Source organism: Staurois parvus, unplaced genomic scaffold (assembly GCF_062004578.1).
Source record: "Staurois parvus isolate SC_StPar_1 unplaced genomic scaffold, SC_StPar_1.0 ptg000192l, whole genome shotgun sequence".
Classification (NCBI taxonomy): domain Eukaryota; kingdom Metazoa; phylum Chordata; class Amphibia; order Anura; family Ranidae; genus Staurois; species Staurois parvus.
The window spans coordinates 5,201,842-5,229,289 of NW_028317988.1; the positions used below are offsets into that span (position 1 = coordinate 5,201,842).

At 42.1% G+C, this 27,448-nt stretch overlaps 1 protein-coding gene across 1 annotated transcript in view; it reads right to left on the reverse strand.

The window, feature by feature from the left end:
* The window catches only part of LOC149461777 (synaptotagmin-14-like), a 320,275-nt gene that overhangs the window by 260,307 nt on the left and 32,520 nt on the right, over positions 1–27,448 (reverse strand). The window contains exon 2 of the mRNA XM_089677813.1: positions 11,374–11,421. Coding sequence (XP_089533939.1) covers positions 11,374–11,421 — 48 coding nt within the window. The remainder of the gene's footprint in view (positions 1–11,373; positions 11,422–27,448) is intronic.

Below are 27,448 nucleotides of genomic sequence, written 5' to 3' on the forward strand. Positions count from 1 at the left end.
TATAATTTCTGTTCTCATACCCTTGTTTGGGATACCATTCATAGTCCCTATACCCAACATTCTCATCAGGCAAAGGGTAGAGAGGTGTGTATCTATTGTAAGTAGATTATGATAATGTTGCCCATTATGTATATACTTCCCAAAGTACATAAAAATCCCACTCACCCTCCAGGTCGACCGATCATCAGCGGAATAGGCTCTCTATGTTCGAAGGTAGGGCAATATATAGACTATTTTTTACAGCCCTTAGTCACTAAAACTCCTTCCTACCTTAGGGACACTAAGCAGGTCCTTCAGGACATTAAGAACTTAATTATAGAACCTTCTACATTTTTAGTGACGGCGGATGTAACGTCATTATATACGAACATCAAACATGATGATGGCATAGAAGCGGTTGAATTTTATTTGAATGATCTTAATGAAATGCCTGCCTCACAGAAAGTTTTTATTATGGATCTTTTACAATTCGCAATGACCAAAAATTACTTTTGGTTTGATGGTAAATTTTATCTGCAAACTACTGGTGTAGCGATGGGAGCAAAGTTCGCTCCCAGCCTGGCCAATCTGTTTATGGCCAGGTGGGAGGAGGACATTATTTATTCTCGAGATTGGCCTGAATTGTATTTTTATAAAAGGTATATTGATGACATTTTATTGATTTGGAAAGGGGACGAGCAGGCACTTATAAACTTTTTTATTACTTTGAATAATAATACAAAAAATATTACATTGACATATGAATATAGTACAGTGAGTATTAATTTTTTGGATCTCACGCTAATGAATCATGAAGGGACCATTAGTACTAAATCCTTCTTTAAGCAAACGGATCGTAATGGCTATATTCCGGTCAATAGTTGCCACCATCCGGCATGGCTATCAAACATTCCTAAAGGCCAGTTTTTGAGGATCCGTCGCAATTGCACAGATCTTGAGACATATTTTGCTCAAGCGGATATATTAAAAGAGAGATTCATCGAGAAAGGTTATGATGAATCCTCACTTTTATGCACTTTAACATCAGTTGCCAATATGGATAGGGATTTGATGCTTGGTAATAACACGGGACATAAATCTGCTAAAGTATGTCCTTTTGTAACAACCTTTTCGTCCCAATATAAAAGCGTTACAAAAATCATTAGGAATAATTGGAAAATTCTTATGGCAGACCAAACACTCGTTAAAATTTTACCACAAAGACCGGAAATTACATTCAGAAGAGCTATTCCTTTGAGAGACAGAATAGCGCCTAACGTAATAGACCCTCCTCCCAAGATTCAGTTTTTTAATGGCTTAGTGGGTTTCTTTCCATGTAATAAATGTGTTATCTGTACCTGTAGCGACCATAGAAAGAGAAAAATTGATCAATTTACCTCTACCACCACTAATAAGCAATATGATATTAAGAGTTTTATATCATGTAATACCAGATATGTTGTATATTTACTCCAATGTCCGTGTTCTAAGCAATATATAGGTCGCACTACCAGGAGATTGCGAGATCGTCTACGTGAGCACGTATATAATATAAAACGTGGATTTAAAGAACACTCTCTTTCAAAACATTACAGGCTTTGCCATAATAGAGACCCATCGTCACTTAAATTTACAGCCATAGATGTTGTACATCATCACTGGAGAGGTACTAATAAGAAAAGGGCTGTCTCTCAATTAGAAACAAAGTGGATATTTGAGATGGGATCTATGTATCCCAGAGGATTAAATGTTGATATAGATATCAACTGCTTTATAGACAACAGTTGAGACTTCTGAATCACGTTTTTGATTTCAGGTTTTATTCCCTATTTTTATCTTTATCGGTTTCCATATGCAATTTTTATGGACCTATATGTCCTTACATCCTATCTCTGTGCCTTTTTTACATATTTGCACCAAGTGGTTTAATCAATTTTTTATGTATATACATAGAGTATATATGTATATATATATACTGATGTGGTTTTGGGTCATTGCGATTTTTAGAATTTTAAGATTTGTGTGTTTTTATGATATTTAATGTATTGCGGTGGTATTTCGTATTAAAAAATTTAGGGACAATATATGTATATGATTATATGTATTACAATATGTGTTTTACAGATATTATCGTTTTTATTTATATTCATGAGTTTATTTATATCCATGTTTGGATTGCATTTGTCTTATTGTAATGTGTGTGTCACTGGTATTACCAGATTTTATTATGATTTTATATTTGAGTAAGGAATCATCAGTTTTCTATATATATCCCAGTATTATCCTGCACATGCGCAGTGGTCCGTTTTGACGGTATTTGTCAATCCCATTCTTAGGTGTGGGCCTTATTATGGATTGAGTCCTGGCACTGCTCACCTGGATTTATAATATTTTACATTTATATATTCGGTTTCCCTGGTGATTTAGTGACACACACCTGTGATCTAAAAAATGGCGCCCGCGCATGTGAGATCAGGTTGGTCTCCGGCAAAATGGCGCCCGATATGGAGACATATCTCCTATGGAAAATGGCGCGTTCGTAATGCGCATGCGCCATTTACGTTTTTTAATGGATACAGTCAGGAGCAGACGCTGAAGCTTATCCCCTTTGATGATGTGCGGTTAGCACGAAACGCGTCAGGGTAGGAGCTACAGCGTCACTATTGCTTTGCCGCCGGCACCACGGAGGTCCCGGCGGCCATCTTTCTATTCACCTCATGGTCAGTGATTGTTTGTTTTCCTCACCTATACCATACTGCATATGAAATAAACATCTTTTAAAACGGTATCATGCTATTGGTCTTCTTTCTTTGTGGCCCTTGGTGAGTCACTTATCACCTATAGAGCCACCTAAGAGAGAGACCGTGGATTTCTAGCAACATCCAGCGGGTGGAGGAATATCTGGCCTGACCTGACCTCTTGAAGCTACTTGTGGATCTAGTGGAGATAATATATCTCTAAATGCGCAGTTACACTGTGCATCTGGTGAGTGCACAGCCTTATCCTTTTCACGTTTACTGCATGGAAGCAGCACTTTGAAGAATAATAACTGTCACAAGGACTGGTTTTGCACCGCATGTCACTTTGCTTGTGATATAATTTTTATGATCACATTAATCACTTAACCGCCATATTGATATTTTGGACATTTATACTATAGCGCCGCATTTTTTTATGTTATATAACAGGAAGTACCTTTGCTGGTGACCTGATCACCAGATAAAATTGAAGGAAAAGAAATAAAAAATGAAAAGACTGCACATAATATTTCTACACTGAACTCAGCAATCATAAATTATTGCATTTGCCAACCTGTCACCTTTTTTTTTTTATTTTATTTTCAATCTCTCTGGCAGTTGGTGTGCCCAGCCTATCAAAGTGGCTTTATTAGACTCACTTTTCTGTAACAGATGGCGCACTGTACTGTACTTGTGATCCAGATTAATTTTAGAATGACTTGTTTACAATTCTTGCTGTTCCTTATGCTAAAAATCTGTTTCTATGAGTCACCAGGAGTTTCTGTGCAGTTTAAGAGTTCATGTGTACTTAAACTACCAGGTTAACACAGAATTCAGGGAAGGTTCCATGGATGACATATGCAATTAAAATGGTATTAGACCCCAAAACAAAAATGTAACATATATTTTACATATCCTGAAGTGTGGTAGCTGTATTCCTTTTGTTTTTGTAAAGCGGTTGTGAAGGCTCAAGGTTTTTTACCTTCATGCATTCTATACAACCTTCTGTGTACAGCAGTGCCCCCAGCCCCCCAATACTTACCTGAGCCCCACTGAGGTCCAGTGAAGTGCATGACAGCCTTGGCTGTCCCAGGTCTCTACCTCCTCAGTGGCTGAGACAGCAAGCGGGAGACATTGGCTCCCGTTTCTGTCAATCACAGCCAATCAGCCAATGAGGAGAGAGAGGGGGGCCAAGCCACGGCTCTATGTGTGACTGGACACACGGAGCAGCGGGTGCCCCCATAGCAAGCTGCTTGCTATGGGGGCACCCAACAGAAAGGAGGAGCCAGGAGAGCCTGCGGGGGACTTGAGAAGAGGAGGATACGGGCTGCTCTGTGCAAAACCACTGCACACAGCAGGTAAGTATAGACATATACAGATATGTTTACCCGGTGATCTGGAAAGCAACACACTTCCTGTTTTAGAGGGTCTCCACTCTGGAGACAGGGACACCTTTTAACAGCAGCATTGTCAATCTGGAAGGAGGGTAGTGTTAGATGGACTAACAGATTTAGATGCACTAACAAATCAAAGCCAAACCCTTAAAATAACTACCACCTAACACTTTTTAAGCAGGAACAGCAACAGTTTTTTTCCTTTTGGTATAATGGTTTCACATAAATGAATAAAAGCTGATCATTGTAAGCACCCGTCAGTGATAAATGGTTTGTCCCAACCCTCCAACTGCCACTTTTGTTTAAAAACTTTGAGTAAAAGCAGACTTACTGCTCAGATCAGCAGGTAAAAATAAAGGGAAAAAAAGCCTTAAAAAAACATGAATGCAGCCATCACATCTAAGAATAATTAGGCTGCAACATATAACATTTTTGTGTTTAATTCCACTCTAGCTGTAACAGTTCCTGCTTTCGATAGGTGATAATAAAGTGCCACGCTTCACTTGCATAACCAACTTTCCAATTATGGCCACATAAAAAAAAATATAAATCACTATAAAACACTATATTCCCAATGTGCTAATATATATATATATATATATATACAGTCATGGCCGAAATTGTTGGCACCCTTGATATTTTTCCTGAAAATCAAGTATTTCACACAAAAAAGGTATTGCATTAACACATGTTTTGCTATACACATGTTTATTCCCTTTGTATGTATTGGAACAAATATAAAACAGAGGCAGAAAAGCAAATATGACATAATGTCACACAAAACCCCAAAAATGGGCTGGACAAAAGTATTGGCACCCTTAACTTAATATTTGGTTGCACACCCTTTGGAAAACATAACTGAAATCAGTCGCTTCCTATAACCATCAATAAGCTTCTGACACCTCTCACCCGGAATTTTGGACCACTCTTCCTTTGCAAACAGCTCCAGGTCTCTCTTATTGGAAGGACACCTTTTCCCAACAGCAATTTTAAGATCTCTCCACAGGTGTTCAATGGGATTTAGATCTGGGCTCATTGCTGGCCACTTCAGAACTCTCCAGCGCTTCTTTGCCATCCATTTCTGAGTGCTTTTTGACGTATGTTTGGGGTCATTGTCCTGCTGGAAGACCCAGGATCTTGGACGCAAACCCAGCTTTCTGACACTGGGCCCTACAGTGCGACCCAAAATCCTTTGGTAATCCTCAGATTTCATGATGCCTTGCACACAGTCAAGGCACCCAGTGCCAGAGGCAGCAAAACAACCCCAAAACATCATTGAACCTCCACCATATTTTACCGTAGGTACTGTGTTTTGTTCTTTGTAGGCCTCATTCCGTTTTCGGTAAACAGTAGAATGATGTGCTTTACCGAAAAGCTCTATCTTGGTCTCATCTGTCCACAAGACGTTTTCCCAGAAGGCTTTTGGCTTACTCAAGTACATTTTGGCAAACTGTAGTCTTGCTTTTTTATGTCTCTGTGTCAGCAGTGGGGTCCTCCTGGGTCTCCTGCCATAGCGTTTCATTTCATTTAAATGTCGACGGATAGTTCGCGCTGACACTGATGCTCCCTGAGCCTGCAGGACAGCTTGAATGTCTTTGGAACATGTTTGGGGCTGCTTATCCACCATCCGGACTATTCTGCGTTGCAATCTTTCATCAATTTTCCTCATCCGTCCACGACCAGGGAGATTAGCTACAGTGCCATGGGTTGCAAACTTCTTGATAATGTTGCGCACTGTGGACAAAGGCAAATCTAGTTCTCTGGAGATGGACTTGTAACCTTGAGATTGTTGATATTTTGCCACAATTTTGGTTCTCAGGTCCTCAGACAGTTCTCGTCTCCTCTTTCTGTTGTCCATGCTTAGTGTGGCACAGACAGACACACAATGCAAAGGTTAAGTGAACGTCTCTCCTTTTTATCTGCTTTCAGGTGTGATTTCTATATTGCCCACACCTGTTACTTGCCCCAGGTGAGTTTACAGGAGCATCACATGCTTGTAACATTCTTATTTATCCGCAGTTGTGAAAGGGTGCCAATACTTTTGTCCAGCCCATTTTTGGAGGTTTGTGTGACATTATGTCGAATTTGCTTTCTTTCCTCCCTTTTTTTGTTTTGTCCCAATACACACAAAGGGAATAAACATGTGTATAGCAAAACATGTGTTAATGCAATACGTTTCGTGAGAAATACATGATTTCCTGGAGAAATATCAAGGGTGCCAACAATTTCGGCCATGACTGTATATATATATATATATATATATATATATATATAAATAGTCAAAATTGCACAGTCAGTCACACATGCAGATTTTCAACTCTTTATGAAGTCCTGTTATAGTGTCACCATTCAATACTCATAATCGTCTTGGCAATGCGATCACCCTCCACCAGATGTACTCTCACCTGGGATAATGTTACCTTACAATCAAGTATGGTCAATAAAGCCTATGCCCCTCAGGGACCAAATGGGACATACCAACAAGTAGGTTCCACCAATGTTTCTCCTTATACGCCACTCAAATTCTCCACAGGTTTTCCACATCTTGTGCTCTCATGCCACATTTAAACCAGTCATACATATGGGGGGAAAGAAATCACCAAAACACTTCCCAGCCGGCCCAGGTTCTGAAAAGAACTCAACCATATGGTCAGGATCCACCCAGATGCCTGGATCAGCAGCTGGCTCAACCTCTCAGCATGCCACTGACAGCCTGAGCCAGCCACTCCAGCCCCCTTCACAGCCTGGCACTCCAGAGCAGAGAGCCGATGACTACCTCTGCTAAGTGAAGACGGAGAGCTGAGTGATCAGCGGTCTTTGATCACTCAGTTCTCAGTCTTAGAAGCGGCGGGGTGACAGATATAGCATCAGACCGATGCTGTATCCACCTAGGCGAGTATAAACGTTTTTTTTTTTATAACCCCATACATCTCTTTTAAAGCAGAACTAAACTCTCTCAATTAACATGAACTATTTTTATTCCTTATACTGTTAGAATTACTAAATAGATACGAAGGTATATTATATTTACTTGTTTTAAACTTTTTTTTACATTTCTTCAGTTACCTCTTGGTTTTTGTCCTAGATTAAAATGATGTCATACATTCCAGGAGTGTATATGGGCATTATTTCTCTTTCATCAGGTGGAGGGGCTTTCTCACCTAAGCACACCCATGTCTGCATGCATGTCTGAGATAAGGGCAGATGATTCATGTAACATTTACTTCCGAGAATCCATCTGCCCTTACTCAAGATGGCCATGTCTAGAAACGCTAGGGGTGTATTTTTCAAAGTGATTTCTCAACAAAAATACAGCATGGAGACATGGATGGATGGGTGAGTTGAGTTTGCTTTGAATATAGCAAATGAATTAAATAGCGTTTTCAGTTCATGGTGCTCAGATACAGTTTAGTTCCACTTTAACTTCTCCACAAATATGCCCCCAAGTATCTTAAATGCTGATTAGAAAAAAAAAATACTTTCAAAAACAATAGTTGTGCTTTAATTTCTGCAAAGCCCATGTGTATAATAAAAATATCTTTATAGGTACATATAGTACATTTACATTGCAATCCAGCCTGTACTGAGGCTGTAGACACAATGGTAGCTTTCTCAGTTCTGGGCCTGCTGACAGAGTCAGGGTTTGTGTCAGACTTCCTGTAGAAAGTGAAATTCTTTATCCTCTGCTACATGAACAAAAGTTATAATTAGCCTGGACAACCAAGGTAGGATGACCATTGAGATCCTTTATGTTTAGATTTAGTGTGCTACGCATCATATGGCCTCTTTATGATCCCATGGTTCATTACACAAAGCAGAATGTAATGCTCAGCTTTCATCAAAGACCTGCAACCACTCCCTGAAAGGCAGCAAGAACAGTCCAGTCCATTAAGCATAGTTCAAAGAATAGTGCAGCAGCAGGAGATGCAAGCACAAATTTTGCAACCATTAGGAGCTCTTCAAGCATACCATACATAATTAAGGACAAAGAGGAAACTTTTGCCAAGAACAGCTGCCGAGTGTTTTTTCCTCTGAAACTTGTTTGTTTGTTGCATGGCCTACTGGGCAGGAAAAGAAAACTGGTGTATGGAAAAATATCACTTTTCTTCTACAACAAAAGTTAACTTTTACCTTCAGGAAAATAGGAGAGCCTATCATTTTTACTGTAGCAGAATAGTTATTCACTTTAAGGATATGTGCCCGTATCTGCGTAAACCCCCATGCATCGATACTCACCTCTCTAGAGAAACATCTGCCCTTTTCTGCATCAAAGCCAACTCAAAATACCTGGTGCTTCCAGGTATTGGGGGGGTGACTCCTCTATGTGAATTGACCGCTAGGCCTGAGCCCTGTCAAATGACATTGAAGACACAGCTCACTCTAGGCTCCAAAAGTAGCTGACATCACATATTTTGGCAGTGACTGCGAAGGAGGAAGGAGTGGCGGAGGGGCGCTGAATAGTATCAGTGGATCGGCTTTTTCACCAGGTATGGGGGAGGACAATATAATCCCCTCTATGTGACATTGATTTGCCACTAGGCCCAAGTACTATCAAATGACAGAGGGAGTCAAGACACAGTTCACTCTCAGATCCAATAGCAGCTGACACCAGGAATTTTGGCCTTGGTTGCAATAAAGGCATGAGTGGTGGAGGGGCGCTGAAGTAGTATCAGTGGGTCAGCCTTTATACCAGGTATGGGGGGACCATGTGACCACCTCAATATGACATCAATTGGCCACTAGGCTCAAGCACTGTCAAATAACAGAGGGTTAAAGAACTTGCTCACTCTAGGCTCCAACAGTATCTCACACCAGGTATTGTGGCAGTGGCTGCAATGGAGAAAGGAGTGGCAGAGGGGCACTGAAGTAGTATGAGTGAAATGGCCTTTACATATACACTGTTCCTCAATTGTGATCAATGTGACAATATCTTGGTTGATAAATGTAAGCCTATACATCCAGGCAGTGATAACAGCACTGTCCCTAGTCAAGTACTACCTTTCTGGTGGCCCATGTCTGCAAGCTCCACTGCTTCACTGATCGTCGGCCGCTGTAGGTTTCCAGGTGTGTCACATATCTGCCCCCCCAACACACTATGCTTTCACTCGTCAGCAAGTACATCCTGCAGTAGTGCTGGAGCCAACAAGAAAAAAATACAGCATTTGGCAGTTAATTGGGTGTTCGACACCCAGAAAAGTTGGATACGGCAGCAGCTGGAGATCAAAAATGTAGGAGAGTCTGAAGACACAGACCAAGTTACGGCAAAGTTGTTCAAAAATACAAAGTTGGGGGGCGCTCGTGAGCAGCAGCCAGGATGGCTGCCTTTTGAATTTCTCCCTCGGCCACCAGACACATCGGCCGATTTCTGACCCTCAGGTCCCCCTGCTTGCTCGCTGGCCCTTGTCCTCCAGGTACCCCAATGGGCAAAAAAACACCGGCCGCCCACGCCTCCAGCACCCGGCGGGCCGCACCGGAATTTGTGGCCTACCTACCGGAGGTCGCGGCTGAAGCCGCGGCCTCGATTTTGGGCCGGCTGCTGGAGGCTTCCAGGACCCCGGCCGCGAGTTCGCGGCTCCCGCCGGAGGCCGCGAATGAAGCCCCGGCTTCGATTTCGGGTCCCCCGCCGCCACTACCCACGGATCCTAGTGGTATGGAAGACCTGGCAGCAGAGGCATCCCTGCATTCTCCCAGTCCATCCTTGCGGGATGCTGAGCTCCTGCGCCGCTTCAAATCCATGCTGCAGGCGGAATTGTCCTCCGCTACCTCCAAGCTGGCCGACCGTCTTTCGCGAGAAATTCGGGAGTTGGGTAACCAGACAAACGATCTCGAAGATAGAATGGACGCTGAGGCCACGGTCATTGAAAATCACGAACAGGATTTGTGCGACCTCACAATTGGCGGACGCGATGCTACAGCTTGAGGATTTCAAAAACCGTTCCTGCCGTGGCAATTTGCGGCTAAGGGGTATCCCGGAAACGGTCACAGATCTCACTTCCACCGCTACTGCTCTGTTTCAGGAGCTGACGCCCGCTATCCCCATTGACCGGCTCGAATTTGACCGCATACATCGTGCATTGGACCCCAGACGGCCGGATGGGCCCCAAGGGACATTATCATCAAGTTTACTTATTACCGCACTAAGGAAACTATCCTCTTGGCGGCCAGAAACAACCCTGATCTCAGCTTCCAGGGGCATCGCTACCAGCTCTTCGCGGACCTCTCCCAGACCACTCTTCAGAAGCGCCGCCATATGTTGTTCAGTGGGAGCGTGACCTGGGAGTGGCTATGGATCCGGAGGACTGGAATAAGGCCTGGTCACTCAAAGCTAAATGCTCATTTAATACGACCACGCTGGAGGCAGCCTATAAGGTATTGTTTCGTTGGTATTGGGTTCCGGCTCGGTTGGCCCAGGCTAACACTGCCTGTAGTGATCAATGTTTTCGGGGTTGTGGCCATCGTGGAGATGTATTGCATATCTGGTGGTCATGCCCGAGACTGTCTCATGTGTTTGGCCTCCTTTTCACCTTGTTCCATCTCTCCATACATCGGGATGCTCGGTATGCCTTTCTTCATTGCCCCATACCGGGCCTCTTGGCTCACCAGCAGGAGTTGGCTTCCTATTTGTTTTTATCGGCCACTAGAACAATTGCTCAGGCCTGGAAGAGTCCGTTTGTCCCTCTTCAGGGGGTGCGGGATCGTATGACCACTATGATGCTCAACGAACAGATGTCGAGTATCTGCAACGACTCCCAATGTAAATTTTTTAAAATATGGGAGCCGTGGTTGCAATATGCCTTTCCCACGCTCCCCTCGGCTAGTCTGGGGATGTAATGGCGTTCAGTTTTGGCGCTCTTGGACCCCTGCTCTTTGTTTTTTGTTTTTTTTTGTTTTTTCTTCCTTTCTTTCTCTGTTTGTTTTTGGTGTGACAATGGACAGCTGCCTTTAGTTGTTATAGTCAGTTACATTAATGTTTTGTAACTTATGTGCCATTGATAGCCCCTGCGTGGGCGTACCTTTTTCCCTGTTGGCGTTAGAGCACTGTTTTTTTGTTTTGGTTTTTTTTGCATTTTTTTTATCTGTGCAATTGATAGCCCCTGCATGGGCGTGTTTTGTTGTCTCTGTTTTATACTGTTTAAAAATTAATAAAAACCATTGAAATATAAAAATACAAAGTTAAATCAAATCACAGGGCTGTGCCCTAAATAAATTATTCCACAGAAATAGAAAATTCCTATTGAGAATTAATTGTAGCAGCTACCTACCTTTCCGAACACAGATTAATTCATTCACTCCACACGTTCTTTCACTGCCTGTGAAAATCAGATGAGAAACATGACAGGTTAGGATCAATGTGTCTACAAGTATATTTATTTCACTTATTGTTGTCAGACAACGTACTGACTACCATCCACCGGAAATATTCAATAGACCAGATTCAGCAGTTCAATATTCCAGTTGCACATTAATGACCTTGGTAACTCAAATGCATTCATATCGCTATTAGCATCATCAAAAATAAGTGTCAATGGATAGCTTGCATTATTTTAGGTTCACTATAAACTAGGACAATTACTTATAAAGAAGCATCCGCTGAATGTTCCTGAAAAAAAGTGTATGTTAAAGCGGATCACTGGGATAGCAAATATTGTTTAAGTACAAGAGTCCTGTGTATTGTTACTTGAATCCTGGTGTATGTTGTGTATTTTTTCCAGATTTGTGCAGTAATCCAGTGTGAAACTTTACCTCTGTGCAGGAGCTTTCTGTAATAAAGACCGGTTACTGCGACTCTCTCTCTCCTTGTGCAGAATCACTGGTCTTGTCTCCGCCCCTCCTCTAGATTTCTGCAGGCAGCCTGTAGTGTTTGGAGCCTGTTGGGGCCCTCCCACAGCTATGTTCGTTGCAAAGGATAGGTACAGCAGAGTGATGGTGTCACCAATACTTCTACAAGGTAATATCCCATAGTCCACATGTGTCAAACACAAGGCCGGCAGGGCGAATTTGGACCACCAGGTCATTTCATGTGGCCCTTGTACCTCTCCTGCAGCTGCGGCACCCCCTCATCTCCACCCCCAGGTTGTCTCAGCAGTTGGCAGCAGAGAGGAGGACAGAACTGCTCTGCCAGATCCTGCGCTTCTACATGTAGCCTCAGAGTGGCTTGTTTCTGCCCCCCCTCCCCCATCTTGGCAGTTGGCAGCAGATAGGAGGATAGAATTCCCCCTACAGATCCTGCAGCTCTCTGTGCAGCTGCAGCACCACCTTGCCTCAGTCTCCCCTGGTCTCAGCACTCAGCAGACTCCAGCAGCTGACTCCAGAGAACAGCCCTCCTCTGGTACTCCTCCAGACCTTGCACATTCTACTTCCCAGCTCTGCTCCCCAGCTCCTTCCCAGCTGCTGCATAAGGTAAGGAGGGTGCACTGGGATATAAAAGAAGGAGGGGGACTCTTGACTTCTGATGACTTTTGAAAGCTGATGTAAGGGCATGGTGGGGTGCTCTGGACATCTAGTCTTAGAGATACAACCAGCCCTTTGAGGGCAACCATAACGCTGTTGCGGCCCGCAATAAAATTAGCAATAAAATAGTTTAACACCCCTGTCATAGTTCATAGTCCATCTCAGGAGTGAGCAAGAGAGGGTGACTACATTTCTACATACAGTGGGACCATAGAGAATGAATGTAGCCACCATCTAACAGGAAGTTAGATCACAGCAGCAAAAAAAAGAATTTGGAGACTTGGAAGAGGCTGAGAGCAATAGAAGGGACATGAACAGGCTGCCAGAAGAGTGAATATCTCCTAAATGGTGCACGTTTAGGAGATATTAATTTTAAATACAGGTATGCTTTATTAGAAGTTTATCTGTAGGTAAAAATCACAAGGCGGACTTTACTACCACTTTAAACCATATCAAACACTATGAACATAAATGTAATATGCAGTAATTTATGGTCCTTAGATGGACAGTAATGCAGGCCATAGATGGGTCGAAAATCGGCCGATTTTTCGGCCGAAAATAAAATCGGCCGATTTTCGGATCGTTAGTGGGCTATTTGTTCGGCCGTTTTTCGGTATTTTGGCCGGTTTTTTTTTTCGGTAAAGTTGGAAAAAAAAATCGGCCGATTTTCGCGGCAATAATGGGCAAATCGGCCGATTTTTTACCGATAAAAAATCTGCGCATGAGCAGTGACCTGCAAGAGGAAGACAAAAAGAAGAGGAAGAAGAAGAGGATGATGATCATGATGGTGAAGAAGAAGAGGATGATGATGATGGTGAAGAAGAAGAAGAAGAAGAGGATGATGATGATGATGGTGAAGAAGAAGAAGAAGAGGATGATGATGATGATGGTGGTGAAGAAGAAGAAGAAGAGGATGATGATGATGATGGTGGTGAAGAAGAAGAAGAAGAGGATGATGATGGTGAAGAAGAAGAAGAGGATGATGAAGAAGAAGAAGAAGAAGAAGAGGATGATGAAGAAGAAGAAGAAGAGGATGATGAAGAAGAAGAAGAAGAAGAGGATGATGAAGAAGAAGAAGAAGAAGAGGATGATGAAGAAGAAGAAGAAGAAGAGGATGATGAAGAAGAAAAAGAAGAAGAGGATGATGATGAAGAAAAAGAAGAAGAGGATGATGATGAAGAAAAAGAAGAAGAGGATGATGATGAAGAAAAAGAAGAAGAGGATGATGAAGAAGAAAAAGAAGAAGAGGATGATGAAGAAAAAGAAGAAGAGGATGATGAAGAAAAAGAAGAAGAGGATGATGATGAAGAAAAAGAAGAAGAGGATGATGATGATGAGGAAGAAGAAGAAGAAGAAGAAGAAGATGAAGAAGAAGAGGAGGAGGAGGATGAAGAAGAAGAGGATGATGATGATGAAGAAGTAGAAGAAGAAGAGGATGATGATGATGGTGGTGAAGAAGAAGAAGAAGAGGATGATGATGGTGAAGAAGAAGAAGAAGAGGATGATGAAGAAGAAGAAGAAGAAGAGGATGATGAAGAAGAAGAAGAAGAAGAAGAGGATGATGAAGAAAAAGAAGAAGAGGATGATGAAGAAAAAGAAGAAGAGGATGATGAAGAAGAAAAAGAAGAAGAGGATGATGAAGAAGAAAAAGAAGAAGAGGATGATGAAGAAAAAGAAGAAGAGGATGATGATGATGAGGAAGAAGAAGAAGAAGAAGAAGAAGAAGAAGATGAAGAAGAAGAGGAGGAGGAGGAGGAAGAAGAAGAGGAGGAGGAGGATGAAGAAGAAGAGGATGATGATGAAGAAGAAGTAGAAGAAGAAGAGGATGATGATGATGATGATGATGATGAAGAAGAAGAGGATGATGATGAAGAAGAAGAGGATGATGATGAAGAAGTAGTAGAAGAAGAAGAAGAAGAGGATGATGATGAAGAAGAGGATGATGATGATGAAGAAGTAGAAGAAGAAGAAGAAGAGGAGGATGATGAAGAAGAAGAAGGATGATGATGATGAAGAAGTAGAAGAAGAAGAAGAGGATGATGATGATGAAGAAGAAGAAGAAGAAGAAGAGGATGATGATGAAGAAGAAGAGGATGGTGATGAAGAAGAGGATGATGATGAAGGAGTAGACGAAGAAGAGGAGGAGGATGATGATGAAGAAGTAGAAGAAGAAGAAGAGGATGATGATGATGATGAAGAAGTAGAAGAAGAAGAAGAAGAGGATGATGAAGAAGGAGAAGAAGAAGAAGGATGAAAAATAAGAGGAATTCCAGTCTGGCAAAAAGTGTCCCTGCAGAGAGCTCCGCTATTTCTTTGACAGTTCTTTGACATTTACAGCGGTTGCAACAATGTATCTATTTGTTTCCGAATAAAAACATCTGTATCCTAAATGGAAACAAATAGATACAATGTTGCAACCGCTGTAAATGTCAAAGAACTGTCAAAGAAATAGCGGAGCTCTCTGCAGGGACAATTTTTGCCGGCTGTAAACGGGATGAAAATCGGCCGATTTTTTTTACCATTGATGGTAACGTCGGCCGCTTGAACGACCGATTTTTCGTTTTTTAAAAGAAAAATCGGCCGTTTTTCTCCCCGTCTATGGCCTGCATAAGCTGCAAAGTATTTTCACCTGGTGATCCTACCAGAAACACACTACCCATCCTAGAGCAACCACACTTGCTATACTTTAGGAAGAAGTAATGCTGTCACCCCCAGGACAGAATGTATGTTATGATTAAAGAAGACTTCACCTCCCCTCATCTCCATAACATGGGGGTATGTGGTTCTCCAAAGGTAACCTGAGCAAGGCTGATAAACTGCTTAAGACAGCAGAGTTCACAGGGTACAGTAAAATACTTGATTTCTGGCAGGAAGAACAAGTATTTTCTGCAATTATCAGACAAATATAACAATGCTTACAACTATATATTTGACAAAAAAGAAAAAATAAGAGATGTTCACTGGTAGGGTTTACATAGACAGTAACCTGACCCTAATATTTAACTCTCAGCATGCCCTTAGTGCTTACCCTACCCCTAAACTTCCCCCTTAAACCTCCTTTATCACTTAAATCAGACTTAAACTCAGTAAGTGAACATTTACTATCTTATAGGAAACATCTAAAGAAGTTAACTGTGCCTAAGCAGCACCCTGAAAAGTCTACCAACTAATAGCAAAACTTGTGGGTTTTTTTCATTCTGGATAGACTAAAGGGAGGGTTATAACCAATGTCAGTTTTATTTGTTATCTTTGTTCTTTGGGGAGATTTCTCTTCACTTCTTTTCCCATAGCCAAAACAGGAAGGGAGATGGAATCCCTGGCTGTTGCCCTGACTAGAAGATTTACCCTCTAATACAATTTTTGGGATTTTCATTTTTGCACTTTCGATAATAAACAAGACAAATAGAGAAGGTGACTCTCCCTGACGAGGGCACAGACTGCAGTCTCTATCCAAAACTAAAAAAAAAATGTTTTGCCTTTAGTTATGCACAAATCAGCCATAAACTTATGACCACCCACCATGACACAGCAAGGCATGGACTGCACTAGACCTCTGAAAGTTACATAGTTACATGGTTAGTCTGGCTGAAAAAAAGAGTCCATCCAGTTCAACCAAAATAAGTTATAATCCTACACCCACAGTTGATCCAGAGGAAGGCAAAAACAATCCAGCAAAGCATGACCCAATTTGCTCCTGCAGGGGAAAAAATTCCTTCCTGATCCCCCAAGAGGCAATGGGATATTCCCTGGATCAACTTTACCTATAAATGTTAGTATCCAGTTATATTCTGTGTATCTAAGAAAGAATCCAGGCCTTTTTTAAAGCAATCTACTGAGCTGGCCAGAACCAACTCTTGAGGGAGTCCACATTTTCACAGCTTTTACTGTGAAGAAACCTTTCCGTATTTGGAGATTAAATTTCTTTTCATCCAGATGTAAAAAGTGCTCCCTTGTCCTCTGTGATGACTTCAGGGTGAATAGCTCTACACAGAGTTCACTATATGAACCACTGATGTATTTATACACGTTGATCATATCCCCCTTAATTTATTCTTCTCAAGTGAGAATAAATTCAGTTCCTCTAATCTTTCCTCATAGCTGAGCTCCTCCATGCCTCGTATCAGTTTAGTTGCTCTTCTCTGTACTTTCTCCAGTTCCCCAATGTTCTTTTTGTGAATTGGTGCCCAAAACTGAACTGCATATTCCAGATGAGGTCTTACTAATGATTTGTACCGGGGTAATATGATATCTCTCTCTCTGGAGTCTATACCTCTTTTAGTACAAGAGAGGATTTTGCTCACTTTAGAAACCGCAGCTTGGCATTGCATGCCATTATTAAGCTTGTGATCTACCAGAACTCCCACATCCTTCTCCACCATTGATTCCCCCAGTTGTACCCCCCCTAGTATGTATGATACATGCATATTCTTAGGCCCCAAGTGCAGAACCTTACATTTATCAACATTAAACCTCATTTGCCACATAGTTGCCCAATTACACAGAGCATTGAGGTCGGCTTGTAAGTTGGAGACATCCTGTAAGGACGTTATTCCACTGCACAGCTCCGTGTCATCTGCAAAGACTGAAATGGGATTTTTAATCCCAGACCCTATATCATTTATAAATATATTAAAAAGTAAGGGTCCCAACACTGAACCTTGGGGTACACCACTGACAACCCTAGACCATGCAGAGTATAAATCATTAACTCTCTGAATACGATCTTTTAGCCAGTTTTCTATCCATTTACATACAGATTTTCCAAGCCTGTAGACTTTACCTTACACATTAGCCGTGTGTGGGGAACTGTGTCAAATGCTTTTGCAAAATCCAAGTATACCATGTCCACCACCACCCCTCTGTCCAAGTATACCACGTCCACCACCACCCCTCTGTCCAAGTATACCACGTCCACCGCCACTCCTCTGTCCAAGGTTTTGCTCACCTCCTCATAAAAAGAAATCAGATTTGTTTGACAACTAAGGTATGTGGAGGTATATGGCACCGAGCCGTCAATAGCAGATCCTTAAGTCCTGTAAGTTGTGAGGTGGGGCCTCCATGGATCGGATTTGTTTTTCCAGCACATCCCACAGATGTTCAATTGGACTGAGATCTGGAGAATTTAGAGGCCAATTCAACCAACACTTCAAACTGATCATTGTGTTCCTGAAACCATTCTTGAATTCCTGAGACTAGGCACCCTTTTTCCATTGCTCCATGGTCCAGTTCTGATGCTCACATGAACATTGTAGGCACTTTTGGCTGTGGACACGGGTCAGTATGGGCATCCTGACCAGTCTGTGGCTACACAACCCCATACACAACAAACTGGAATGCACTGTGTTCTGACACCTTTCTATCAGAACCAGAATTAACTTTTTGAGCAATTTGAGCTACAGTAGCTCTTCTATTGGATAGGACTACATGGGTCAGCCTTTGCTCCCCACATGCACCAATAAGCATTGCCGGTTCGCTGTTTTTCTTTCTTTGACCATTTTTGGTCAGTCGTGACCACTGCAAACCAGGAACATCCTACAAGAGCTGCAGTTTTGGAATTGCTCCAAACCAGTCGTCTAGCCATCACAGTTTGTCCCTTGTCAAAGTCACTAAAATTCTTATGCTTGCCCATTTTTTCTGCTTTCAACGCATGATCTCCAGAGACAACATGTTCACTTACTGCTTACTATATCCCACCCAGTTCCAGGTGCCACTATAACTATATAATCATTTTTTTTCACTTTACATTAGTGGTAATAATGTTATGGTTGATTGGTGTACTTAAATTTCTCCTGAAAAATAGCAGTGTACTTCCTGTATCTTCAGCCTCAAAAATGCATATCTGCAGTGTGAGATCATCTAAAGCACTGCTACCTCTGACTGTTAGCTTCACAAAATTTGGAGTGAGATTTGGTGATGTCTCTTCTGTGCTGCTTGATGGAGAGAAGGCTGCACCCATGGACAGAATCAGATTTATTGGGCAAGTATCTACAGACGTAACAAAGAATTTGTCTTTGGATATGCAGTGCAAGGATTTGCCTGCTTCTGCTTCATTCACTCTCTTGGCCTGTGTTTTCTAAACCTCTCCTGTTGCTTCTTAAGTATTACCCAACCAGTCATCAAGGGGCCTGTGCTGACATGAGGAAGCAAAGTCCTACTTCTACCAAGCTGGCCGGCTCCAGAAAGAGACATGATGCAAGTCATGGTAAGTCAGTAATGGGGTACTGGTGACCTTTGTGCTCTGTTTGCATTGTTGGCAGAGCTTCCACAATTCAGGTCCACAGCTTCCCTACCGGCCCATGTATATATACATCCTGATAGGGAAATGGATATACCCGGATCATGGTTGAAGCTATACCCATGATCCCAGTATCTTTTGAAAGTCCCAGCAAATGTCTTTTTTGGGTAAAAGTAAACAGCTGCTGGATTACTTTTACGGGTGGCAGAAGGCGATCCCACCCCAACCCCCCTCCAACTGCTGCCGCTGCCTGTGACCGGCAGCATCCTAAACCCAGCACACAGTGAGAGGGACTGAAGTTGTTCCTCCCACTGTGTGACATCAGAACCTAGAAGCGATGAGGATTTTGTCCTTCCAGTTCCGGCTCTTTGTTTACTGGCCAGTTACCAGCTAGTGAAACAGCCGATCAGACTGGTCTGTTTCTGATCAGCTACACTGGAGTCCAAAGAAGAGATAGGGGGTTTAATGGACCCCCGATCTCTCCATGTAGAGTACCTGTCACTGCTATTGCTGTCAGAAGAGATGTTTACATTCTTTGTGACAGTAATAAAAGTGATCAAAATGAAAACAAAACAAAAAAAGTGTAAACGTAAATAAATAATGCATTGAAAAAAAAAAAAAAAAATGTAAAGCACCCCTGTCCCCCCGCCATACTCAAATGCAGGGGCATGCACACGTCAGTCCTGTACACATGTAAACAGTGATTGCACCATACATGTGAGGTATCACTGTGAACGCCAGAGCAAGAGCAATAATTCTAGCACCAGACCTCCTGTGTAAATCTAAACTGCTAACCAGCAAAGACTTTTAAAATGTCACCTATGGAAAAATTAAAGTATTGTAGTTTGTTGCCAATCCATGAGTGTGCACAATTTTAAAGTGTGACATGTTTGGTATCTACTTAGTGTAACATCATCTTATATATTTTGGTGTTATATTGTGTTTTTGTTCACTAAAATTCATTAATATGTATTTTCTCCCCAAAAATTGGTGTTTGCAAAACTGCTGCACAAATACCATGTGACAAACAAAATTGAAATACCCATCATTTTATTCTCTAGGGAGTTTGCTTAAAAAAATATATAATGTTTGGGGGTTCTAAGTAATTTTCTAGCAAATTTGTGGGAGAGAGATGTCAGAATAGGCTTGGGAAACAAGTGGTTAACATGGAACTACACTGTATCTGAGCGCCACAAACTAAAAAAGCAATTTAATTATTGTTTCATATTCAAATCAAATTCACCCATCCATCCATGTCTCCATGCTTTATTTTGCTGAGAAATCGCTTTGAAAAACACCCCCTAGCATTTCTAGCCGTGGCCATCTGGAGTAAGGGCAGGTGATTCATGTAGCATCTACTTCCTGGAAACCATCTGCCCTTAGCTGAGGCATGCAGGCAAGTGGGTGTGCTTAGCTGAGAATCCCCCCTCCCCTCCTGAAGACTCCTAGGATGTATGACATCATTTGCTTAGGCCTGGAAACCAGGAAGTGAGTGAAGATATGGAACATTTTTGTAAATATGATATACTTTCCTATCTAATAAGGCAGCAGCATAAGGATTAAAAATAGTCAATGTTGATTGAGAGACTGAAGTTTTGCTTTAACCCACTAAACCCTATCTTTAACTATAACCCTTAGGCTTAACCCACTAACTTTTGACCCTAACACCAATCTCATTTTGCCCCTAATCCAAATGCATTTGACGGCCTTCTGTAGCATACTTATCATTTTTGGTTCCCTATATATGCACTGAAAGATCACCATTCAAATACTGAATATGAACAGCACAAAGGGCGAAAATGATGATCCAAATCTTTCATTTTTTCCTGTATTTTCCTGTTTTAGGTTTTCTGTGTGTGCAGATCACATACAGATCTAATCTGACTTCAATGGCTGCATTCTTGTTCTTGGTCACTAACCCACTGAAACCAGATAAGTATGACAGCCAGGAAAATATCACTTTTTAAAACCAAGGTAAGCTATGCTAGCCCCCCTCACCCCTATAACTTCTGCTTAAAGCAAGAAACATAATATAAGCTGAAAGTGTGCTTTAGCAAAAACACTTATAACAATCAAAAGACTTGACTTTGCCTTGCACTTTGTAGTGTTGGCATTTCCGCAGCAGCTACAGCAAAAGATCTCCAGGAATTTGTGATCTTCAGCACAATATATAACTCTGCAACAGTAATTATAATGTTGTAAGAAATAGCCAAGTATTAGATTATTGATCTTTTCTGAATCTATAGTGTGTGATGACCTCATAAACTTTATGGGTCATTAGTCACCGCGAATGTCAAAGAAAATCTATAAACACACATTCACAGAGGAATTATTTATACTTTCTCCTTTGTGGCTGCAAATGTTACATTTATACTGACAAAAATTATATTTACTGTGCATTAAGGGGCACCTATACTGATTGCAGACTTGGCAAATTTCCCCAGGGAGTGTTCTAGCAGTCACTGCGAGGTGTAGGTGTCTTCAGTTAGTGATCAGAGAGTCTTGAAAATCGGAATGTCCTATTTTGTAAATACTGACTTGAACAGGGAGGTTGGTGCTGACAGCATCTCCCTCCTGCCTCACAATTGTACATTTAAAGTTGATTGTCTCGCTGACCAATGGTGAGTCACAGAACTGTCAAAGTATCAAATTCCTAGCTGAAGTTATCATTTGTGTATTACAGTGGCCTGAGTTGCAGCTTGTTCACACTTGACTAAATTTCTAACTCTTAAGAAATGTTCCTACAGCATTAGTTTGGGCGTTGGACTGGCATTTTACAAGCGCTAAAAAAGCTCCCCAAACGCCCTATGCGCAGTTTTGACGCATTTTATAAGCATTTTACAAGCGTTAAAACCTCAACACAAATGCCTAAAATAAACTGTAATGTTACTTACCTACTGGGCACTTATACCCCCTTTCTGCCCAGGCCAATTTTCAACTTTCAGCGCTGTCGCACTTTGAATGGCAATTGCGCAGTCATGCAACACTTTACCCATATGACATTTTTATCATTGTTTTTCACACAAATAGAGCTTTCTTTTGGTGGTATTTACTCGCCGCTAAATGTTTTATTTTTTGCGCTATAAACAACAAAAGAGTAAAAAATGTTTTTTTAAAAGTTTTTCTTTGTTTCTATTATAAAATTTTGTAAACAGGTAATTTTTCTCCTTCACTGATGTGCGTTGTTGAGGCTGCACTGATAGGCAGCACTGATGGGTACTGATAGGCATCAATGATGGGTACTGATGAGGTGGCACGGATAGGCAGCACTGATGGGCACAGATAGGCGGCACTGATGAGCTGGCACTGATGATGCTGGGCGGCACTGCTGGGAAGCACAGGTTAGCAGCACTGATGGGCACAGGTGGGTGGCACTGATGGGTACAGGTGGGCAGCACTGATGGGCACTTATCATCAGGGCACTTCAATTTTGAAGTGACGCAATGCTAACGCTTCATGTTTTGATAATTTGAACAGCACTGCGTGCTGCCATAGTATCATTTGCATAGGTGTTTGAGAAGAGTTAAAAACATTTATATTTTAGCACTACTTTATTGCCTAATCCTTTCCCTTCTAATCGTGAGGAGGGTGGAGACATATTTACTTAATCCACCGATCCTCCAAGCACAAGAACAGTCCCCACCACTCCTGCCCCCCTGCACGCTAGAGGTCTTGTGAATGGACTGATCCTGATGTCATCACACTAATAGACCGGTTCTGGACGTGAGGATGGCAGGAACAGTCCACCGCTGGACGTGGGGGAGCGCCATTTTCCAGGGGATCGAAGGACCAGGCAAGTATAGCTTTTCCTTGCACCCCTGGACAAAACACTAAAATAAAAATTTTGTCCGGAGTTCTGCTTTATATATATATATATATATATATATATATATATATATATATATATAATTACAAAAGGTGAATGTAGCGTTTAAGCTTTTATTTTAGTGTAAGCCGATGAGCACCCAGAGGTTGTCTGAGTGCACAGAAGATGATGCAGAGCTTTTCCAGATCAAAACAGCTTGTCTGACCATTCCTGTTCTTACTAACATAGGCAGAACTAGGATTTCTCCACACTACCTTCTCAGCACTCCCCAGATATAACTATGAATTGGAGACCGAATGTTCACAATTCTGCTAGCCTGAGGAGGTCCGACCATGCCTGAACATCTGACTGCACTCTTATTACTTCTATGCTCAGCCTTATCAGTTCCCAACACACAAACAGATGCTACAGTCTACCTTCAGATCACTGGAAAGGTTCAGAAACTCATGAAGTAAAAAGTGGCTCATTACATGTAGCTGCTTGTTCATTTAAAAGCCTGGATTTTAATAACTCTCCGATGAACGCTGGAAATTCAAGTGATCTGACCTTTACAGGGGGATTATCATTTACAGGTATAAATACATTCCTCTCAGCAGGGAAATGAGCAGAGCCAAGCACTTGCTTCTTCATGCATATCTCAGGAATAAATGTGACAGTGGCTTTTTGATTCTGTCATACTGGCATTTGATTCATCTCACCCCCAGATAAGCCACTTATAGACGCGTCCATCCGTACACTATCGCTACAAAGGACAAACTTTCACACAAACAAGAGTGCAGCTTAAAGTCATAGTCTAAGACGTGCCACCAGAACGCTACTAATGAGGTGTTTATTTAGTCTCCTGTCCCTATTAAATGTGTATGAAGTGGGTGTCTCTGGAGATTGAGGGGACCGGGTAAGCAAGAGACAAACAATGTAGCACCATCTGTGTAGAGATGTAATGGCACTGCAATACCCAGATGAATGTATCAGCAGACTCCTCCTGACAGGTACAGTTGTGGCCAAAATTATTCAACCCCCAATGCTGTAAAGGGGTTTAGGGACTATAGTGTACATTTGGAATTGTATTCAGAATCAAATCCTACAAGGACGTTGTAACTACCCAAATGCAACTAAAATGACATCAATTGTTTATGTAATACAGTAGTAAATGGTTCTTATGTGGTTTCTTCATTGCCACAATTATTCAACCCCTTAAAGACTACCACTCTGAAGAACAGAGGTTCATACAGGTGCTTTCCATCAGGTATTGAAAACACCTGTGGATGTCACCGAGCAGCAATCAAGCATAATAAGCACCAATTAGGCAGCTTTAAAATGACTGTGATACTCAGCTCCTTCTAGACATTTACTGGTGTGGTTACAAACATGGTGAAGGCAAGAGAATGGTCCAGGAAGACAAGAGAAGAGGTGATTTCTCTTCACAGGAAGGGCAATGGCTATAAGAAGATTGCAAAGATGTTAAACATACCAAGAGACACCTTAGGAAGCATCATTCGCAAATTCAAGGCAAAGGGCACTGTTGAAACGCTACCTGGTCGTGGCAGAAAGAAGATGCTGACTTCGACTGCTGTGCGCTACCTGAAGCGTAGAGTGGAGAGAAGTCCCCGTGTGACTGCTGAGGAACTGAGAAAAGATTTGTCAGATGTGGGTACAGAAGTTTCAGCCCAGACAATAAGACGCACACTGCGTAATGAAGGCCTCCGTGCCAGAACTCCCAGGCGTACCCCCTTGCTGTCTCCAAAGAATAAGAAGAGTCGACTGCAGTATGCCAAAAGCCATGTGGACAAACCACAAAAGTTGTGGGATAGTGTTCTGTGGACTGATGAAACAAAATTAGAACTGTTTGGGCCCATGGATCAACGCTATGTTTGGAGGAGGAAGAACAAGGCCTATGATGAAAAGAACACCTTGCCTACTGTGAAGCATGGTGGAGGGTCAATCATGCTTTGGGGCTGTTTTGCTTCTGCAGGTACAGGGAAGCTTCAGCGTGTGCAAGGTACCATGAATTCTCTTCAGTACCAGGAGATATTGGATGGAAACGTGATGCAGTCCGTCACACACCTGAGGCTTGGGAGACGTTGGACCTTTCAACAGGACAATGATCCCAAGCATACCTCCAAGTCCACTAGAGCATGGTTGCAGAGGAAAGGCTGGAACATTTTGGAGTGGCCATCGCAGTCACCAGACTTAAATCCGATTGAGAACCTCTGGTGGGACTTAAAGAAAGCAGTTGCAGTGCGCAAGCCTAAGAATGTGACTGAACTGGAGGCCTTTGCCCATGAAGAATGGGCGAAGATACCCGTAGATCGCTGCAAGACACTTGTGTCAAGCTATGCTTCACGTTTAAAAGCTGTTATAACTGTAAAAGGATGCTGTACTAAGTACTAAGATTGAATGTCACTTGGGGGTTGAATAAAACTGATAATGCTGTGAGCACAGAAAAGACATTTGTGGTTATTTCATTATAACTGTTATGTTATATTTGTCTGACCTACAAGTGCCTCTTTAATGTAAATGTAAGCAAGATGACTGAATGATCAAAAGCAATGTCAAACTGGCCAAAACACTCAATTTCAGTGGGGGTTGAATAATTTTGGCCACAACTGTACTAAGCCAAAAGCCAAATGGCTAGAAATTGTTTTAGAAAGGATGAAAATTGTTTGTTGAACAATGATCACGGAACACAAAACACACTGTATTCTAACATTAACCACTTGAGCTCCGGAAGGTTTTACCCCCTTTATGACCAGGCCATTTTTTGCTATATGGCACTACTGTACTTTACATGGCAATTGCACGGTCATCCAACGCTGTGCCAAAATTAAATTTGTATCACTTGTTTTTCACATAAATAGAGCTTTGTTTTGGTGGTATTTGATCTTTACTGTTTGTTTTTTTTGGGGGGGTTTTTTGCAATATAAACAAAAAAATATTGAAAATGTCTTTATAAATTTTGGTCAAAATGTATTCTGCTACATGTCTTTGATAAAAAAAAATCCCAATAAGTGTATATTGATTGGTTTGCATGAAATTTATAGCACCTACAAACTATGGTATATATACTGTAATTTTTACTTTATTTTATTATACTAGTAATGGCAGTGATCAGCGACCTATATTGGGAATGCAATAGTGTGGCGGACAATCTGACACTAACTGACGCTGGGGGCGAACGAACTGACACTGACATCACCATTGATATTAATACAGTGATCAGGGATAATACTATACACTGTCACTGTACTAATGACACAGGCTGGGAAGGGCATCTAGGGCAATCAAGGGGGGCATCTAGGGCAATCAAGGGTGTAAATGTGTGCCTAAGGGCCCTTTCATAATGGCGGACTCCGCCAAGTGAATCTGCCTGCTCAGCGGGTGATCTGTCAACTGATCCCCGATGAGCAGTTGGATGACAGGTCCATGTCCGCTCCACTTGTGCAGAGCGGACACGGACTCAGGCTGCAGTTTTCTATGGGGAAGTCAGATGTAAACAGACCGCCTGTCTACTTACATCCAACCATAATGTGATCTGCCAGATGGATAGGGAACAGATCCCCATCTGTCTGTTTTTAACAGATTGGACTGGATGCAGGCAGGTGTAAGCGAACACATGTCCGTTTACATCCACCTTCCCATAGAGAACAATCAGTGGTTCAATCAGGTCTGCCTGTAATATGTGTAAATTGTGTTGCTTTTACTACTAAATCTCTTAGTTTCTCATCCCTACTTTGCAGGAATGAGAAACAGAGAGATCGTTCCTCCTGTACACAGCTCCTGGCTGTGATTGTTCACAACTGATCAGCAGGTCCCGGCTGTGAATCATTGGGACTTGCAGTGTACAATCATGTGCGCACCCTAAACTTAGAAGCAGGCAGCGTCATACGTTTGTGGTGTCCCATTCACTTGAATGGGTCACGTTCAGCAGCGCTACTGCAAACCCAGTGCAACATATGGTTTAATTTTTGTCGTGGCTGTGAAGCAAAGCATCGTGACCATGGCCTGTGTACAGCATCATGGCCACAGCTTGAGGCTACATGGCTCACAGGTAGGTGGTCAAGCTGCGGCTCACCCACCTGTTTTTAACACCCCCTGACCTCTCATGTGAATGAGGCATGAAGCATTTTGTATCATAAACAACCGCCATGCTTTTCTTCATAAAATCGTTTTCTTTTTTTTTTTCCTGCTGTTTTTGCATCTGCTGCCTCATTCAGCCACTTCCTGTCTATATGCACTCGCTTTGGTGTTGGCTGTACATCATTGCTCTGGATGGTGACAACGGTGGATGGTGCCTGTGCAATGTGTATCGCCACTGTAACCTGCCTACTAGAGGCACAAGGGATGAAGCCGGAACACCACTGGATAACAGCTGTCACTCCATACTAAGAAGTGTCTGAACAATGACCTTTACAGCAGGATCACCAGTGTTAATTAAAACTGCAGTTGAAATCAACTTTTAAAACTGTTAGGGCTTATTTGAGATTTTAATGATTGAGTGTAAAGGAGAAGAGTATAGAAGATTATATTTTTTGACAGTATTCAGATCCAGATAAAACAAAGTACATGTAGGTACCCTGTAATGCTAGGTGTGATGTTGAACCGGCTGCCCCCCATGTTTTTCTGTGTCCCGCTGTGTGTGTCTATAAAGCGCGGCTCCATAAACACACAGATCAGAAGCAAGCATGCAGTGTTTGTCCCCATTACATACAGGTTGCTATGTGGACACAAAAAAAAAGAGGAGAAGCTAGGATCGCCGACGCGAGAAGAGGAGGATCAGGGCTGCTCTGTGCAATACCACTGAACAGAGCAGGTGAGCATAACATCT